Raw genomic sequence first — 19,654 nt, 5'->3', positions numbered from 1 at the left:
GTAGACAGTCATTTTGTCTGTAAATAAATACACATTTCTTTCTTTCTTTCCAATTTATGCGTTTTCACTGATTTCTTTTAAAATGAAAGCTCCAACACTTTGGCCACCTGATTTGAAGAGGTGGCTCATTGGCAAAGCCCCTAATGCTGGGAACGTTTGAAGGCAGGAAGATAAGGGGACGATGGAGGATGAGACGGTTGGATGGCTATTAAAAAGAACACATTGGAATCAGTTCTAACGAGGTGGATGAAACTGGAGCCTTTTATACAGGGTGAAGTAAGTCACAAAGAAAAATGCCAATACGGTATAATAATGCACATGTATCGAATTTAGAAAGATGGTAACGATGACCCTATATGCAAGAAAGCAAAAGACACACAGAGATAAAGAATATGCTTTTGGACTGTTTGGGAGAAGGTGAGGGTGGGATGATTTGAGACAATAGCTTTGAAACATATATATTACCACAAGAGAAATAGATTGTCAGTCCAGGTTCGATGCATAAGACAGGGAGCTCAGGGCCGGTGCACCGGGATGACCCTGAGGAATTGGATAGGGAGGGAAGTGGGAGTGGGATTCAGAATGTGGGACACATGTACACACATGGCTGATTCATGTCAATGTATGGCAAAAACCAGAACAATATTCTAAAGTAATGAGCCTCCGATTAAAATAAATAAATAAATGTAAAAAGAGGAAAGCCAAAAAATTTTGCAGAAATAGATGAAATCAACAAATTCCTTGAATGACCAAAATGCCCAAAACTAACTCAAGAAGAAAGTAAAAACCCTAGATATCCCTAGGTCTATCAAAGATTTGGAACAGAAAACTACAGGCCCATGTGACTTAAGTAGTGAATGCTATGAAACACATAAAGGAGAAATATCACCAATTCCATACAAATTCTTTCATAACGTAGAGGAGATTAAACAGTTCTCAAATAATTATGAGGCCAGCCTTCCAAAATACCAAAACTGGTTGAAGACATTGCAAGAAAAGAAAACTATAGAACTTATTCTTCATTAAGCAAAAAAATGAAATGTTAGCAAATTTAATCCAGCAATATATAAAGCATTAGGACCAAAAGAGATCTATCCCAAGAATGAAAGATTGGTTATGCATTAACATATCTTCAACCAGCATTATTCATCAATGAAGAAACCACAGGAGAAAAACCATATGTTCATTTGGATAGATGCCACAAAAGCATTTGACAATATTCGAGAACCACTATCTTAAAAACTCTTGGAAACCTAGGACTACAAACAGACTTTCTTAGTCTGATCAAGGTCACCTACAAAACTCCTCCAACTAAAGGTGATAATGGAGGAAAATCTAATCCCTACAACTGTGGGTGGGGAAGGCTGCTGGCCTTCGTTTTGGAGGCCACCGAGAGGCCTATCCAGCTAGGCAGTGAGGATCAAGCAGACCGATTGAAGTACCTGTCCCCTCCTTGGGCAGTAGCCCTATTCCACTCACCTCCTGTGGCACCAGTGGTTCCCCAGCAGACACACACCCCCTATCAGATAGTGGCGCCCGAGCCCCGTCATCGCCCATAGCAGCACTGTGTCTGTTGACCCCTTCCAGACACAGAAATAGACTCGCACCCAGCATGCCAGCAAACACAGGGTCACCTCCCAGTTGAGGGCACCTGGCAGCTACAGCCCTCCAGAGAGCTAGAAGACCTTGTTCCTGGAGACGGAAGGCCCGAGAGAGATGTGCCAGCAGAGGCCATGCGACTAGGGGTTTCCTGGGGGCCATGGTCCTTCCAGCAGCCCTTGTGTGAGGCTGTTCGCACCGGTGCCTCTGGCGGGCATGGGTAAGCCCCTAGCCTGGATTCCATGCCGTCTGTGTGCCTACAGCCCCAAGAGGCCCAGCCCCATGCCGTCTCCAGTGAGTCCAACAGTAGTCCTCGCTTCCCTCCTCAGGCGGCCAAGCACAGTCCACTCTGTATCCCTAGTCTCAGGACTCCAGGACCGGTTCCCCATCCACCACCTTGCAAAGGTGCCTGTGCATGAACAAAGCACACAGAGATGCCAATCTGCATGCCTCTGACACGTGCTCTCTGTCACACACACACACACACACCCAAGTGCATGACCCTGTACACAAACACACTTATACTCCCATGTGCATGCACCTGACCACATGCTCTCTCACACACAGGTACACACACATGTGCGTAGGCACTATCTTTCTCGGGCACACACACATACAGACTTGGACAGGAAGATGCCCATGTGTTGCACCTACTTAAAGACACACAAATCCGCACATGAGCTATGTGTGGACACAAGAGGGACAGACCAGGCGTGACCCAAAGGGGCCCCACTGCCTTCCGGAAGTTGATGACAAGGACCTGCGCTCAGCAGGATGGTCACCTGTGAGCGTGGCCAGGTTGGCAACGGCACAGACTTGGAGGTGCACAGTGACAAGGGCTCACTTGGGGTTTGCAGGCTTGGCCCAGAAACAGTCACGTGCGCTGTGGAGTGTGGCAGTGTCTGCTTGAGCATGCGGACTGAGGAGCTGCCCACCCCCCACCCCCCACCCCCATGCCCCGAGAGGCATCACCACTAAGCCGTTTACCAGGTCTCCGGGCCTAGGCAGGGCTGACTTAGAGCACCCAGACCACATGGGTGTGTGTCCGCACAAGCGGAAGGGGGTGACACGGCACACTAACACATGAAATTTCAGCAGGGGGCGTCCATTGCCCGAGAGCCTGCAGTCATCGCGGGAACAACTGTTCGGTGGGAACCAATCGAGGGGCAGGACCAGGCTGAGTGTGCGCAGGCGCTCTGCCTATGCTGAGCTGCAGGTCGCAGTACACGCCTGGGTTCTGTAGGGGGGGTTCAGTCCTTCCCACTCCACAGGTTGGGGGAGAGGGTTCAAGATGGAGTCCGACACGCACAGTGGAGGAGCCAGCAGGCCAGCAGATGAAGACCCAGGTGCCGTGGAATTTGCAACGGGCACAGCACAGGGCAGCTGCAGCGAGCCGGGTGGCGCTGGTGGCCAGGATGACCCTAGAGACCCAGCTTGCCCTGATTCCTCTGTGAGTCGTGGAGTTCATGGAGGCGCTCGTGTCCTGGCTGGTCCCAGAAGCCCCAGCGCTGCAGGAGAGTCAGGTGGCGCAGCCGGCGCCATTCCGCAGATCCCGGGGCCATCACACGCTCCAGGGCCTGGTGAAGGCGCTGCACCTGGAGCTGCAGTTCTGAGTAACCGAATCCTCCAGTTGTATCCTATTCCAGGAACCATGGTGGGTCAGGCAGCCGAGGGGGCCGGGTGTGGACTAGGGGTGGTTTGGGGGGTTGCAAGTGGTTCTAAAGTGTAGGAGGAGGGTACTCTGGGGGGCTGGAGGATATGGGTCAGGGGTGGTCTGGCTGCCAGTGGAAGATATTGAGGAAAAGCAACCTGAAAGGAACCACAGAGTCGGGCAGTGATATCCAGGGTGTCTGGCAGTGGCCTTGTGGTAGAAGGCATGTTTCCGTGAGCAGGGAGCCTGTCGTACAGGCAAAATGTGTAGTGCGGATGGTAGTGAGGAAAAGCAACCTGAAGGGATCCAGAGGGTTGTGCAGTGATATCCAGGGTGTACTCAGAGTATAGGCTGAAAGGTCCGGACTTTCTAGGCGGCCTCCTTGTGCGAGAAGGCAGGCCTCAGGGAGCAAGGATCCTGACGTACAGGCAAAATGAGAAATGCGGATGGTGCCTTAACCATATGTCCACCAGAAGCCTCAGTGTGCCTTTCTCATCACACGCGGAAGCGGACCTTGCCCGCCACTTCCTGACTACACGTACTCAATTGCGAGGGCGGATTCGGAAGGAGCTCTACGTTAATGGCCGCATGATGGTTCTGTGAGTTCTAAAGGGGTCCAGGGCCGGGGAGAGGGTGGTGGGTGCTGGGTGGTGGCCAAGGCCAGTCTGGGCCCAGGAGGAGCCATAATGGACGGGTTAAGCCTAAAGGAAAAGTGTGGTGCTCTGGGCTTGTCGGTGTGCGGGAACAGAGGGAGGACATGCTCCTCTTCCTCCTTCTCGGCAGAAAGTTGAATTTCATTTTCCCTCCCTTTTAGCCGATTGACTGCTGAAGACCCTGGCCTGCTCCAGAGGTCCATCGGTTTCTGTCTGGAGCAGCTTTCCCTGGTGATACGGTCCTTGCAGCACTATGGGGCCCCCGTTTCTCGGCACGGAAGAGGGGTTTAAACCTACCCTGTGTGCCGTAGCTTCAGGTGTCATTCCCCAGGGCATTGCTTTCTGCAGTACTTTGATCGGGCTTCATCTCATGTCTGTGCTGCTTTTGGGGGCTCAGTGTCTACATAGTTTGTTTGGTGATTGTTAACTGCAGAAAATAAAACTAAGCTTTTGTGCTGTCTCTGACTTTATTTTTGGCTTCTGCACTTCCTCATACTGCATTTGTCTTTCAGTTGGAGGGGAGGTTCTGAGATCCAGGTATTCGAGGACTACAACATAATTGAAGACAATGTAAGAAGTGGGAGAATAAGAAAGTTGTATACTGTCATTCGGTATTAATTTTGGAAAATTTTCTCATTTTATAGTTATATTAAATGTTAAGATAAATTACCAGACGTCTTCCCTGGTGGCTCAGATGGTAAAGAATCTGCCTGCAGTGTGGTAGACCAGGTTCAATCTCTGGATTGGGAATATCCTCCGGAGAAGGTAATGGCAATCCACTCCAGTATTTTTACCTGGAGAAATCCTGGAAAGGGGAGCTTGCAGGCTACAATTCATGGGGTTGCAAGGAGTTGGACTCCACAGAGCAAGTGCACTTTTCACTTTTCATATAACACCTGAATGATGTTTTTCAGTCTATAGTTCATGGCCAACTATTTGTGCCCCCATGGACTGTAGCATACCAGTCTCCTTTGTCCTCCACTATCTCCTGGAATTTACTCAAATTCATGTCCATTGAGTGGGTTATGCTATCTAACCATCTCATCCTCTGTCTCCCCCTTCTCCTGTTGCCTTCAGTCTTCCCCAGCATCAGGGTCTCTTCCAGGTAGTTGGCCCTTCACATCAGGTAGCCAAAGTATAGGAGCTTCAGGATCAGCTTGAGTCCGTCCAATGAATATTCAGGGTTGATTTCCTTTAGGATTGACTGGTCTGTTCTCCTTGCAGTCCAAGTCCTCTCAAGAGTATCCGTGTACCCTGAAACCTTGCTATACTCACTAATTAATTGTAATAGCTCTTTTCTACGTCCCACTGGACTTCATACGTAGACAGTCATTTTGTCTGTAAATAAATACACATTTCTTTCTTTCTTTCCAATTTATGCGTTTTCACTGATTTCTTTTAAAATGAAAGCTCCAACACTTTGGCCACCTGATTTGAAGAGGTGGCTCATTGGCAAAGCCCCTAATGCTGGGAACGTTTGAAGGCAGGAAGATAAGGGGACGATGGAGGATGAGATGGTTGGATGGCTATTAAAAAGAACACATTGGAATCAGTTCTAACGAGGTGGATGAAACTGGAGCCTTTTATACAGGGTGAAGTAAGTCACAAAGAAAAACGCCAATACGGTATAATAATGCATATATATCGAATTTAGAAAGATGGTAACCATGACCCTATATGCAAGAAAGCAAAGGAGACACAGAGATAAAGAACAGGCTGTTGGACTGTTTGGGAGAAGGCGAGGGTGGGATGATTTGAGACAATAGCATTGAAACATGTGTATTACCACACGAGAAATTGATCGTCAGTTCAGGTTCGATGCATGAGACAGGGCACTCAGGGCCGGTGGGCCGGGATGACCCTGAGGAATTGGATAGGGAGGGAAGTGGGAGTGGGATTCAGAATGTGGGACACATGTACACACATGGCTGATTCATGTCAATGTACCGCAAAAACCAGAACACTATTGTAAATTAATGAGCCTCCAATTAAATATATAAATGTAAAAAGAGGAAAGCTAAAAAAAGTTTGCAAAAGTAGATGAAATCAACAAATTCCTTGAATGACCAAAATTCCCAAAACGAACTCAAGAAGAAAGTGAAAACCCTAGATATCCCTAGGTCTATCAAGGGTTTGGAACAGAAAACTCCAGGCCCATGTGACTTAAGTAGGGAATGCTATGAAACACATAAGGGAGAAACATCACCAAAACCATACAAATTCTTTCCTAATGTAGAGGAGATTAAACAGTTCTCAAATCATTATGAGGCCAGCCTTCCAAAATACCAAAACTGGATGAAGGCATTGCAAGAAAAGAAAACTATAGAACTTATTCTTCATTAAGCAAAAAAATGAAATGTTAGCAAATTTAATCCAGCAATATATAAATCATTAAGACCAAAAGAGATCTATCCCAAGAATGAAAGATTGGTTATGCATTAACATATCTTCAACCAGCATTATTCATCATATGAAGAACACAGGAGAAAAACCACATGATCATTTGGATAGATGCCACAAAAGCATTTGACAATATTCGAGAACCACTATCTTAAAATCTCTTGGAAACCTAGGACTAAAAACAGACTTTCTTAGTCTGATCAAGGTCACCTACAAAACTCCTCCAACTAAAGGTGATAATGGAGGAAAATCTAATCCCTACAACTGTGGGTGGGGAAGGCTGCTGGCCTTCGATTTGGAGGCCACTGAGAGGCCTATCCAGCCAGGCAGTGAGAATCAAGTGGACTGATTGAAGTACCTGTCGCCTCCTTGGGCAGTGGCCCTGATCCACTCACTTCCCGTGGCACCAATGGTTCCCCGGCAGATGCACACCATCAATCAGATGGTGGTACCCGAGCCCCGTCATCGCCCCCAGCAGCACTGTGTCTGTTGACTTGACCCCTTCCAGACACAGAAATAGACCAGCACCCAGCATGCCAGCAGACACAGGGTCACCTCCCAGTTGAGGGCACCTGGCAGCTACAGCCCTCCAGAGAGCTAGAAGACCTTGTTCCTGGAGGTGGAAGGCCCGTGAGAGTTGTGCCAGCAGAGGCCATGCGACTAGGGGTTTCCTGAGGGCCATGGTCCTTCCAGCAGCCCTTGTGTGAGGCTGTTCACACCGGTGCTTCTGGCGGGCATGGGTAAGCCCCTAGCCTGGATTCCATGCCGTCTGTGTGCCTACAGCCCCAAGAGGCCCAGCCCCATGCCGTCTCCAGTGAGTCCAACAGTAGTCCTCGCTTCCCTCCTCAGGCGGCCAAGCACAGTCCACTCTGCATCCCTAGTCTCAGGACTCCAGGACCGGTTCCCCATCCACCACCTTGCAAAGGCACCTGTGCATGAACAAAGCACACAGAGATGCCAATCTGCATGCCTCTGACACGTGCTCTCTGTCTCTCACACACACACACACACACACACACACACACACCCCAAGTGCATGACCCTGTACACAAACACACTTATACTCCCATGTGCATGCACCTGACCACATGCTCTCTCACACACAGGTACACACACATGTGCTAGCACCTGTGCATAGGCACTATCTTTCTCGGGCACACACACATACAGACATGGACAGGAAGATGCCCATGTGTTGCACTTACTTAGAGACATACAAATTCGCACATGAGCTTCGTGTGGACACCAGAGGGACAGACCAGGCGTGACACAAGGGGGCCCCACTGCCTTCCAGAAGTTCATGACAAGGACCTGCGCTCAGCAGGATGGTCACCTGTGAGGGTGGCCAGGTTGGCAACGGCACAGACTTGGAGGTGCACAGGGACCAGGGCTCACTTGGGGTTTGCAGGCTTGGACCAGAAACAGTCACGTGGGCTGCAAAGTGTGGCAGTGTCTGCTTGAGCATGCGGACTGAGGAGCTGCCCCCCGCCCCTCCCCCACGCCCCCTGAGGCATCACCACTAAGCCGTTTACCAGGTCTCCGGGCCAAGGCAGGGCTGACTTAGAGCACCCAGACCACATGGGTGTGTGTCTGCACAGGCGGAAGGGGGCGACACGGCACACTAACGCATGAAATTTCAGCAGGGGGCGTCCATTGCCCGAGAGCCTGCAGTCATCATGGGAACGAATGCTCGGTGGGAACCAATCGAGAAGCAGGACCAGGGTGAGTGTGCGCAGGCGCTCTGCCTATGCTGAGCTGCAGGTCTCAGTACATGCTTGGGTTCTGTAGAGAGGGTTCAGTCTTTCCCGCTCCGCAGGTTGGGGGAGAGGGTTCAAGATGGAGTCTGACGCGCACGGTGGAGGAGCCAGCAGTCCAGCAGATGAAGACCCAGGTGCCGTGGAATTTGCAACGGGCACAGCACAGGGCAGCTGCAGCAAGCCTGGTGGCGCTGGTGGCCAGGATGACCCTAGAGACCCAGCTTGCCCTGGTTACGCCGTGAGTCGTAGAGTTCATGGAGGCGCTCGTGTCCTGGCTGGTCCCAGAAGCCCCAGCGCTGCAGGAGAGTCAGGTGGCGCAGCCGGCGCCATTCCGCAGATCCCGGGGCCATCACACGCTCCAGGGCCTGGTGAAGGCGCTGCACCTGGAGCTGCAGTTCTGAGTAACCGAATCCTCCAGTTGTATCCTATTCCAGGAACCATGGTGGGCCAGGCAGCCGAGGGGGCCGGGTGTGGACTAGGGGTGGTTTGGGGGGTTGCAAGTGGTTCTAAAGTGTAGGAGGAGGGTACTCTGGGGGGCTGGAGGATATGGGTCAGGGGTGGTCTGGCTGCCAGTGGAAGATATTGAGGAAAAGCAACCTGAAAGGAACCACAGAGTCGGGCAGTGATATCCAGGGTGTCTGGCAGTGGCCTTGTGGTAGAAGGCATGTTTCCGTGAGCAGGGAGCCTGTCGTACAGGCAAAATGTGTGGTGCAGATGGTAGTGAGGAAAAGCAACCTGAAGGGATCCAGAGGGTTGTGCAGTGATATCCAGGGTGTACTCAGAGTATAGGCTGAAAGGTCCGGACTTTCTAGGCGGCCTCCTTGTGCGAGAAGGCAGGCCTCAGGGAGCAAGGATCCTGACGTACAGGCAAAATGAGAAATGCGGATGGTGCCTTAACCATATGTCCACCAGAAGCCTCAGTGTGCCTTTCTCATCACACGCGGAAGCGGACCTTGCCCGCCACTTCCTGACTACACGTACTCAATTGCGAGGGCGGATTCGGAAGGAGCTCTACGTTAATGGCCGCATGATGGTTCTGTGAGTTCTAAAGGGGTCCAGGGCCGGGGAGAGGGTGGTGGGTGCTGGGTGGTGGCCAAGGCCAGTCTGGGCCCAGGAGGAGCCATAATGGACGGGTTAAGCCTAAAGGAAAAGTGTGGTGCTCTGGGCTTGTCGGTGTGCGGGAACAGAGGGAGGACATGCTCCTCTTCCTCCTTCTCGGCAGAAAGTTGAATTTCATTTTCCCTCCCTTTTAGCCGATTGACTGCTGAAGACCCTGGCCTGCTCCAGAACTCCATCGTCTTCTGTCTGGAGCAGCTTTCCCTGGTGATGCGGTCCTTGCAGGACTATGGGGCCCCCGTTTCTCGGCACAGAAGAGGGGTTTAAACCTACCCTGTGTGCCGTAGCTTCAGGTGTCGTTCCCCAGGGCATTGCTTTCTGCAGTACTTTGATCGGGCTTCATCTTACGTCTGTGCTGCTTTGGGGGGCTCAGTGTCTACATAGTTGTTTGGTGATTGTTACCTGCAGAAAATAAAACTGAGCTTTTGTGCTGTCTCTGACTTTATTTTTAGCTTCTGCACTTCCTCATACTGCATTTGTCTTTCAGTTGGAGGGGAGGTTCTGAGATTCAGATATTTGAGGACTACACCGTAATTGAAGACAATGTAAGAAGTGGGAGAATAAGAAAGTTGTATACTGTCATTCGGTATTAATATTGGAATATTCTCTCATTTTATAGTTATATTAAATGTTAAGACAAATTACCAGAGGCCTTCCCTGGTGGCTCAGATGGTAAAGAATCTGCCTGCAGTGTGGCAGACTGGGTTCAAACTCTGGGTTGTGAATATCCTCTGGAGAAGGTAATGGCAATCCACTCCAGTATTTTTGCCTGGAGAAATCCTGGACAGAGGAGCTTGCAGGCTACAATTCATGGGGTTGCAAGGAGTTGGACTCCACAGAGCAAGTGCACTTTTCACTTTTCATATAACACCTGAATGATGCTGTTTTTCAGTCTATAATTCATGGCCAACTATTTGTGCCCCCATGGACTGTAGCATACCAGTCTCCTTTGTCCTCCACTATCTCCTGGAATTCGCTCAAATTCATGTCCATTGAGTGGGTTCTGCTATCTAATCATCTCATCCTCTGACTCCCCCTTCTCCTGTTGCCTTCAGTCTTCCCCAGCATCAGGGTCTCTTCCAGGTAGTTGGCCCTTCACATCAGGTAGCCAAAGTATAGGAGCTTCAGGATCAGCTTGAGTCTGTCCAATGAATATTCAGGGTTGATTTCCTTTAGGATTGACTGGTCTGTTCTCCTTGCAGTCCAAGTCCTCTCAAGAGTATCCGTGTACCCTGAAACCTTGCTATACTCACTAATTAATTGTAATAGCTCTTTTCTATGTCCCACTGGACTTCATACGTAGACAGTCATTTTGTCTGTAAATAAATACACATTTCTTTCTTTCTTTCCAATTTATGCGTTTTCACTGATTTCTTTTAAAATGAAAGCTCCAACACTTTGGCCACCTGATTTGAAGAGGTGGCTCATTGGCAAAGCCCCTAATGCTGGGAACGTTTGAAGGCAGGAAGATAAGGGGACGATGGAGGATGAGACAGTTGGATGGCTATTAAAAAGAACACATTGGAATCAGTTCTAACGAGGTGGATGAAACTGGAGCCTTTTATACAGGGTGAAGTAAGTCACAAAGAAAAATGCCAATACGGTATAATAATGCACATGTATCGAATTTAGAAAGATGGTAACGATGACCCTATATGCAAGAAAGCAAAAGACACACAGAGATAAAGAATATGCTTTTGGACTGTTTGGGAGAAGGTGAGGGTGGGATGATTTGAGACAATAGCTTTGAAACATATATATTACCACAAGAGAAATAGATTGTCAGTCCAGGTTCGATGCATAAGACAGGGAGCTCAGGGCCGGTGCACCGGGATGACCCTGAGGAATTGGATAGGGAGGGAAGTGGGAGTGGGATTCAGAATGTGGGACACATGTACACACATGGCTGATTCATGTCAATGTATGGCAAAAACCAGAACAATATTCTAAAGTAATGAGCCTCCGATTAAAATAAATAAATAAATGTAAAAAGAGGAAAGCCAAAAAAATTTGCAGAAATAGATGAAATCAACAAATTCCTTGAATGACCAAAATGCCCAAAACTAACTCAAGAAGAAAGTAAAAACCCTAGATATCCCTAGGTCTATCAAAGATTTGGAACAGAAAACTACAGGCCCATGTGACTTAAGTAGTGAATGCTATGAAACACATAAAGGAGAAATATCACCAATTCCATACAAATTCTTTCATAACGTAGAGGAGATTAAACAGTTCTCAAATAATTATGAGGCCAGCCTTCCAAAATACCAAAACTGGTTGAAGACATTGCAAGAAAAGAAAACTATAGAACTTATTCTTCATTAAGCAAAAAAATGAAATGTTAGCAAATTTAATCCAGCAATATATAAAGCATTAGGACCAAAAGAGATCTATCCCAAGAATGAAAGATTGGTTATGCATTAACATATCTTCAACCAGCATTATTCATCAATGAAGAAACCACAGGAGAAAAACCATATGTTCATTTGGATAGATGCCACAAAAGCATTTGACAATATTCGAGAACCACTATCTTAAAAACTCTTGGAAACCTAGGACTACAAACAGACTTTCTTAGTCTGATCAAGGTCACCTACAAAACTCCTCCAACTAAAGGTGATAATGGAGGAAAATCTAATCCCTACAACTGTGGGTGGGGAAGGCTGCTGGCCTTCGTTTTGGAGGCCACCGAGAGGCCTATCCAGCTAGGCAGTGAGGATCAAGCAGACCGATTGAAGTACCTGTCCCCTCCTTGGGCAGTAGCCCTATTCCACTCACCTCCTGTGGCACCAGTGGTTCCCCAGCAGACACACACCCCCTATCAGATAGTGGCGCCCGAGCCCCGTCATCGCCCATAGCAGCACTGTGTCTGTTGACCCCTTCCAGACACAGAAATAGACTCGCACCCAGCATGCCAGCAAACACAGGGTCACCTCCCAGTTGAGGGCACCTGGCAGCTACAGCCCTCCAGAGAGCTAGAAGACCTTGTTCCTGGAGACGGAAGGCCCGAGAGAGATGTGCCAGCAGAGGCCATGCGACTAGGGGTTTCCTGGGGGCCATGGTCCTTCCAGCAGCCCTTGTGTGAGGCTGTTCGCACCGGTGCTTCTGGCGGGCATGGGTAAGCCCCTAGCCTGGATTCCATGCCGTCTGTGTGCCTACAGCCCCAAGAGGCCCAGCCCCATGCCGTCTCCAGTGAGTCCAACAGTAGTCCTCGCTTCCCTCCTCAGGCGGCCAAGCACAGTCCACTCTGCATCCCTAGTCTCAGGACTCCAGGACCGGTTCCCCATCCACCACCTTGCAAAGGTGCCTGTGCATGAACAAAGCACACAGAGATGCCAATCTGCATGCCTCTGACACGTGCTCTCTGTCACACACACACACACACACCCAAGTGCATGACCCTGTACACAAACACACTTATACTCCCATGTGCATGCACCTGACCACATGCTCTCTCACACACAGGTACACACACATGTGCGTAGGCACTATCTTTCTCGGGCACACACACATACAGACTTGGACAGGAAGATGCCCATGTGTTGCACCTACTTAAAGACACACAAATCCGCACATGAGCTATGTGTGGACACAAGAGGGACAGACCAGGCGTGACCCAAAGGGGCCCCACTGCCTTCCGGAAGTTGATGACAAGGACCTGCGCTCAGCAGGATGGTCACCTGTGAGCGTGGCCAGGTTGGCAACGGCACAGACTTGGAGGTGCACAGTGACAAGGGCTCACTTGGGGTTTGCAGGCTTGGCCCAGAAACAGTCACGTGCGCTGTGGAGTGTGGCAGTGTCTGCTTGAGCATGCGGACTGAGGAGCTGCCCACCCCCCACCCCCCACCCCCATGCCCCGAGAGGCATCACCACTAAGCCGTTTACCAGGACTCTGGGCCTAGGCAGGGCTGACTTAGAGCACCCAGACCACATGGGTGTGTGTCCGCACAAGCGGAAGGGGGTGACACGGCACACTAACACATGAAATTTCAGCAGGGGGCGTCCATTGCCCGAGAGCCTGCAGTCATCGCGGGAACAACTGTTCGGTGGGAACCAATCGAGGGGCAGGACCAGGCTGAGTGTGCGCAGGCGCTCTGCCTATGCTGAGCTGCAGGTCGCAGTACACACCTGGGTTCTGTAGGGGGGGTTCAGTCCTTCCCACTCCACAGGTTGGGGGAGAGGGTTCAAGATGGAGTCCGACACGCACAGTGGAGGAGCCAGCAGGCCAGCAGATGAAGACCCAGGTGCCGTGGAATTTGCAACGGGCACAGCACAGGGCAGCTGCAGCGAGCCGGGTGGCGCTGGTGGCCAGGATGACCCTAGAGACCCAGCTTGCCCTGATTCCTCTGTGAGTCGTGGAGTTCATGGAGGCGCTCGTGTCCTGGCTGGTCCCAGAAGCCCCAGCGCTGCAGGAGAGTCAGGTGGTGCAGCCGGCGCCATTCCGCAGATCCCGGGGCCATCACACGCTCCAGGGCCTGGTGAAGGCGCTGCACCTGGAGCTGCAGTTCTGAGTAACCGAATCCTCCAGTTGTATCCTATTCCAGGAACCATGGTGGGTCAGGCAGCCGAGGGGGCCGGGTGTGGACTAGGGGTGGTTTGGGGGGTTGCAAGTGGTTCTAAAGTGTAGGAGGAGGGTACTCTGGGGGGCTGGAGGATATGGGTCAGGGGTGGTCTGGCTGCCAGTGGAAGATATTGAGGAAAAGCAACCTGAAAGGAACCACAGAGTCGGGCAGTGATATCCAGGGTGTCTGGCAGTGGCCTTGTGGTAGAAGGCATGTTTCCGTGAGCAGGGAGCCTGTCATACAGGCAAAATGTGTAGTGCAGATGGTAGTGAGGAAAAGCAACCTGAAGGGATCCAGAGGGTTGTGCAGTGATATCCAGGGTGTACTCAGAGTATAGGCTGCAAGGTCCGGACTTTCTAGGCGGCCTCCTTGTGCGAGAAGGCAGGCCTCAGGGAGCAAGGATCCTGATGTACAGGCAAAATGAGAAATGCGGATGGTGCCTTAACCATATGTCCACCAGAAGCCTCAGTGTGCCTTTCTCATCACACGCGGAAGCGGACCTTGCCCGCCACTTCCTGACTACACGTACTCAGTTGCGAGGGCGGATTCGGAAGGAGCTCTACGTTAATGGCCGCATGATGGTTCTGTGAGTTCTAAAGGGGTCCAGGGCCGGGGAGAGGGTGGTGGGTGCTGGGTGGTGGCCAAGGCCAGTCTGGGCCCAGGAGGAGCCATAATGGACGGGTTAAGCCTAAAGGAAAAGTGTGGTGCTCTGGGCTTGTCGGTGTGCGGGAACAGAGGGAGGACATGCTCCTCTTCCTCCTTCTCGGCAGAAAGTTGAATTTCATTTTCCCTCCCTTTTAGCCGATTGACTGCTGAAGACCCTGGCCTGCTCCAGAGGTCCATCGGTTTCTGTCTGGAGCAGCTTTCCCTGGTGATACGGTCCTTGCAGCACTATGGGGCCCCCGTTTCTCGGCACGGAAGAGGGGTTTAAACCTACCCTGTGTGCCGTAGCTTCAGGTGTCGTTCCCCAGGGCATTGCTTTCTGCAGTACTTTGATCGGGCTTCATCTCATGTCTGTGCTGCTTTTGGGGGCTCAGTGTCTACATAGTTGTTTGGTGATTGTTAACTGCAGAAAATAAAACTAAGCTTTTGTGCTGTCTCTGACTTTATTTTTGGCTTCTGCACTTCCTCATACTGCATTTGTCTTTCAGTTGGAGGGGAGGTTCTGAGATCCAGGTATTCGAGGACTACAACATAATTGAAGACAATGTAAGAAGTGGGAGAATAAGAAAGTTGTATACTGTCATTCGGTATTAATTTTGGAAAATTTTCTCATTTTATAGTTATATTAAATGTTAAGATAAATTACCAGACGTCTTCCCTGGTGGCTCAGATGGTAAAGAATCTGCCTGCAGTGTGGTAGACCAGGTTCAATCTCTGGATTGGGAATATCCTCCGGAGAAGGTAATGGCAATCCACTCCAGTATTTTTACCTGGAGAAATCCTGGAAAGGGGAGCTTGCAGGCTACAATTCATGGGGTTGCAAGGAGTTGGACTCCACAGAGCAAGTGCACTTTTCACTTTTCATATAACACCTGAATGATGTTTTTCAGTCTATAGTTCATGGCCAACTATTTGTGCCCCCATGGACTGTAGCATACCAGTCTCCTTTGTCCTCCACTATCTCCTGGAATTTACTCAAATTCATGTCCATTGAGTGGGTTATGCTATCTAACCATCTCATCCTCTGTCTCCCCCTTCTCCTGTTGCCTTCAGTCTTCTCCAGTATCAGGGTCTCTTCCAGGTAGTTGGCCCTTCACATCAGGTAGCCAAAGTTTAGGAGCTTCAGGATCAGCATGAGACCATCCAATGAATTTTCAGGGTTGATTTCCTTTAGGATCGACTGGTCTGTTCTTGCAGTCCAGTTCTCTCAAGAGTATCCTTGTATCCTGAAACCTTGCTAAACTCACTAATTAATTGTAGTACCTCTTTTCTAAGTCCCATTGGACTTCGTACATAGACAATCTTTTTGTCTGTAAATAAATACACATTTCTTTCCAACTGATGCATTTTAACGGATTTCTGTTAAAATGAAAGCTCCAACACTTTGGCCACCTGATTTGAAGAGGTGACTCTTGGCAAAGACCCTGATGCTGGGAACGTTTGAAGGCAGGAAGAGAAGGGGACGATGGAGGATGAGATGGTGGATGGCATCAACGACTCCATAGACATGAATTTGAACAAGTTTCAGGGGATGGTAAAGGACAGTGAAGACTGGAGTGCTGCAGTCCTTGGGTTTGTAAAGAGTTGGACATGACTAAATGAACAGCAACAGGCAGAGGGAAGATGCTGGTGGGTTGTGTGGTTCGGCCCCTCACCATCTGCTATCTTTGTCTAGTGAGCCCCTTCTGTGGTGTATGCTGGAGAAGTCAAAGTTGCATTGTGGAATGCACACTCTAGATGGGTCCAGGTTGAGCCAGCTAGTTACCCTTGTGCGTGGTGTGGGAGGCAAATGAGATGGGAGTCTCGGTGCCCCTCCTGGGAGGCACAGAGACTCAGAGTAGAGTGCCTGTGTGTGGGGAGAGGCAGGTTGCAGCCCTGGGGGTTCTCTGCTTATGGCAGCTGACCGGGAGCATCTTTTCTGCAGCCAGGCACTCGGTGGTGGTGGCTTTTTGTTGGTGGCCTATAGTCAACTGTCCTGGGAGTGTGCAGCACAGAGATCAACAAAGGCAGGTCCCCTTCTGTGTGTGGAGATCCGATTGTTAAAGCTCCAACAGTGCCACCAGAAGCCCGAGGGTGGGAGCCTCTTGAGTGACACCTGCACCTCTGCGCAGCCTCTGGGGGAGCGCAGGGCTGGGGACAGAGGGAACCAGCCCCTCAAGTGGAGGAGTGGCCTGGAAATAGGTGAGAGGATCTTAGAGAGGCCCTGTCATCTCTGGGCCTTGAGATGAGAGGGGTGTTGTTGGCTCAGGAGAGGGAGGGTCCACACCACTGGCCAGGACAGCTGGGGAAGCCTGGGCCCGCCCACACAAAAGGGAACACAAGGAGGGGAGGGCACCCCTGAGTGGAACTGGAGAGAAAGTAGAGTGACCATAGGTCACCACAGCTGGTGTCACCTCCACAGCTCCTCTGATTCCAGGAACTTCCTTAGGACGCATGGCTTTGTCTTGCTTTAATGCTGTTATGTCAGGAAGTCTTACTTTCCTGTTTCCATCTGTCCCTCAGCTGGAGACCTGTGAGGCCTTGGCTGTCACACCTGTCTGTATAGCTAAGGTGGATTATTAGGCAGGAGAGATGTGGTTTCTATGCTTGGTTTGATCAGTCACTGTCTCCTTACTGAAAAGGCTCATGTAAGCATAGATAGGGAAGCCAGTAACACTGGCCTGTGGACTGAGTGTCCGAGTCCCTCTTCCACCCTCAGTTCCCATATTGAAGCCCTAAGCCCCAGGGGCTGGAGTTTGGAGATGGGCCTTTGAGATGTACTAGGGTCTAGATGAGCTCCTGACGGTGGTGCCTCCATGGTGGGCTCAGAGAGGGCTCTCAAGAACATGATTAATGTTACATGAAGTCCTATGAATGGAGCCCTGCCCTAGAGATGATCATACGAAGGAAAGTGAGACAGAAAGATGAGTATCATGTGATATTACTAATATGTGGAATCTAAAATGCGATACAAAAGAATTTATTCACAAAGCAGAAACAGAAGCTTGCATGTATAGAAAACAAACTCATGATTACCAAAGAGGAAAGGCTGGGTAGGGATACATTTGGAGTTTGGGATTAGCAGTTACAGACTGCTGTATATGAAATAGAAAAACAATTAGTTTCTACTGTAGAGTGCATAAAGCTATATTCAGTAGCTTATAATTAGCTATAATGGAAAATAATATGAGAAAATATATATAACTGAATTATTTGCTGTACAGCAGAAAACAGCACAACATTGTAAATCAAATATGCTTCAAATTTCTACCAAAAGAATGAGGCCCTGGTCTCACAACCATTCGACTGTGCACACTTGCACATGCACACATAAACAAACACTTCCGTGTCCTTATAAGAGGACATCTGAGAGCACATGCATTCTCTCTCTCCCTCTCACCGTGCCCCCACCTTTCTTATCTCTCTGTCTCCACATGTGCACTGAGGAAAGGCCACAAGGCTATATAAATGGTGGCTGTCTACAGCCTAGAAAAAGGGTCCTCACTGGAAGCCAAATTTACTGGCTCCCTGATTGTGAACTTGTAGCCTCCAGAACTGTGAGAAAATAAGTTTCAGTTCTTTAGCCCACCCAGTGTGGATCAGGGGAGTGATTCGGCATCTTGTTACAGCATCTAAAGCATACTAAGCCAATTGGTTTATACGAGTGAAATACTAGCCTCTCATCTTTATGACAGGAGCCAGTTTTGCAATTGGGAGCCAGGTGCCCACTGAAGTTAGGTGTCTCCCCTCCAATGGAAACTGGAAGAAAGAAAGTGCTCTCCTGATTGATGTTTACATTTCAAAGAGATGTTTGCTAGGTCCTTGAAAAAGACATTTCTGGGTTGTAAAGCTGAACAGGAGGCTTTTATGGCCTTGAAAATTATAGTCATACTCTCAGGGACTTTGCTGGCAGTCCAGTGGTTAGGCTTCTGAGCTTCAACTGCAGGGCGTACTAGTTCGATCTCTGGTCAGGAAAGCAAGATCCTGACTGCAGATCATGGTGCAGTGTGTGTGTGTGTGCTCAGTCGCTCAGTCATATTCGACTCTCTGTGACCCTCTGGACTGTAGCCCACCAGACTCCTTTATCCTTGGGATTCTCCAGGCAAACATACTGGAGTGGGTTCCCATTTCCTCCTTCATGCTGCAGACAAAACATGAAAAAACAAAATGAAATTATATGCATAGTTTCAAAGGGAGACACAGAAACAACTTATACGTTTCTAAACAAATGATTTAAGGAAAGGAGGGGCCACCTCTCCCCTTATTTTCAACAGGGAATATTGAGCCTCTTAGTTTTAATTTGTGTGCATTCTTACAGTAGCTCTTTCTACAATGTGGTGCATCCTGCAAACTTGCTAAACTCCGTCATTAGACTAGTCCTTCTTTTGGAGACTCCATCAGATTTTCTGTATGGGTGTACATGTCTGCAAATAAACACAGTTTTTCTTCTTTCTCTACAATCTGGGTGCATCTTATTGCTCCATTTCTCTCATTATGGGTTGGACTCTCCCAGTTTTCTGCATGCCTGGTTAATTTAGATTGGCTATCAGGCATTACGATTTCACCCAGGGTTCTGGGTATTCTTTGTATTCTGAAATATATGCATAAGCTTTGATCTGAGATGCTGTGAAGTGACTTTGAAATAGTTGGAAGCTTTTGATATTTGCTTTGAAGATTTGCTAGGTGGGGCCAGAGCACCTTTCAGCGTCAGTTCAGTCACCCAGTGATGTCCGACTCTTTATGGCCCCATGGACTACAGCAGAGCAGGCTCCCTGTCTGTCACCAACTCCCAGAGTTTACTCAAACTCTTGCCCATTGAATCGGTGATGCCATCTAACCATCTCGTCCTCAGTTGTCCCCTTTTCCTCCTGCCTTCAATCTTTCCCTGCATCAGGGTCTTTAAAATGAGTCAGTTCTCCGCATCAGGCCGCCAAAGTATTGGAGTTTCAGCTTCAACATCAGTCCATCCCATGAATATTCAGGACTCATTTCCTTTAGGATGGACTGCTTGGATGTCTTTGCAGTCCGAGGGACTCTCAAGAGTCTTCTCCAACACCACAGTTCAAAAGCATCAATTCTTTGGCGCTCAGCTTTCCTTATAGTCCAACTCTCACATCCTTCCTTTCAGTGTAGGATTCATATTTTCCCCACACTACTCAGGCGAGAGAGCTCTCTGCCCCAGGCCTCCTGAAATTATGAGGTTTCTCACTGTGATCGGTGGGGACAGCCACCAGTCCCTGTCCAGCTTGGGTACTGGTCAGAGTTACCATTTAT

The 19,654-nt window shown here is 49.4% G+C and overlaps 3 protein-coding genes across 3 annotated transcripts; all 3 read left to right on the top strand.

Annotated features, from left to right (window-relative positions):
• Positions 1–2,012: 2,012 nt before the first annotated feature.
• Positions 2,013–4,361, top strand: LOC112445100 (EKC/KEOPS complex subunit LAGE3-like). Its single transcript, XM_024988636.2, has 3 exons — positions 2,013–3,231; positions 3,724–3,849; positions 4,065–4,361. The coding sequence occupies exons 1-3, from the start codon at positions 2,891–2,893 to the stop codon at positions 4,192–4,194; spliced, it is 597 nt and encodes a 198-aa protein (XP_024844404.1). The 5' UTR covers positions 2,013–2,890; the 3' UTR covers positions 4,195–4,361.
• A 3,478-nt stretch (positions 4,362–7,839) lies between these two features.
• Positions 7,840–9,611, top strand: LOC112445106 (cancer/testis antigen 1-like). Its single transcript, XM_059883944.1, has 4 exons — positions 7,840–8,025; positions 8,120–8,480; positions 8,973–9,098; positions 9,314–9,611. Exons 1-4 carry the CDS (start codon positions 7,932–7,934, stop codon positions 9,441–9,443), a joined length of 711 nt encoding a protein of 236 aa, XP_059739927.1. The 5' UTR covers positions 7,840–7,931; the 3' UTR covers positions 9,444–9,611.
• A 3,566-nt stretch (positions 9,612–13,177) lies between these two features.
• Positions 13,178–15,448, top strand: LOC100847713 (EKC/KEOPS complex subunit LAGE3-like). The gene is made up of 3 exons (XM_024988678.2): positions 13,178–13,706; positions 14,199–14,324; positions 14,540–15,448. The coding sequence occupies exons 1-3, from the start codon at positions 13,366–13,368 to the stop codon at positions 14,667–14,669; spliced, it is 597 nt and encodes a 198-aa protein (XP_024844446.1). The 5' UTR covers positions 13,178–13,365; the 3' UTR covers positions 14,670–15,448.
• The last annotated feature ends 4,206 nt before the right edge of the window (positions 15,449–19,654 follow it).

Source organism: Bos taurus, chromosome X (assembly GCF_002263795.3).
Source record: "Bos taurus isolate L1 Dominette 01449 registration number 42190680 breed Hereford chromosome X, ARS-UCD2.0, whole genome shotgun sequence".
Classification (NCBI taxonomy): Eukaryota; Metazoa; Chordata; class Mammalia; order Artiodactyla; family Bovidae; genus Bos; species Bos taurus.
Note: the sequence above shows the minus strand (reverse complement) of the source record. Positions and strands in the feature narration are given on the sequence as shown.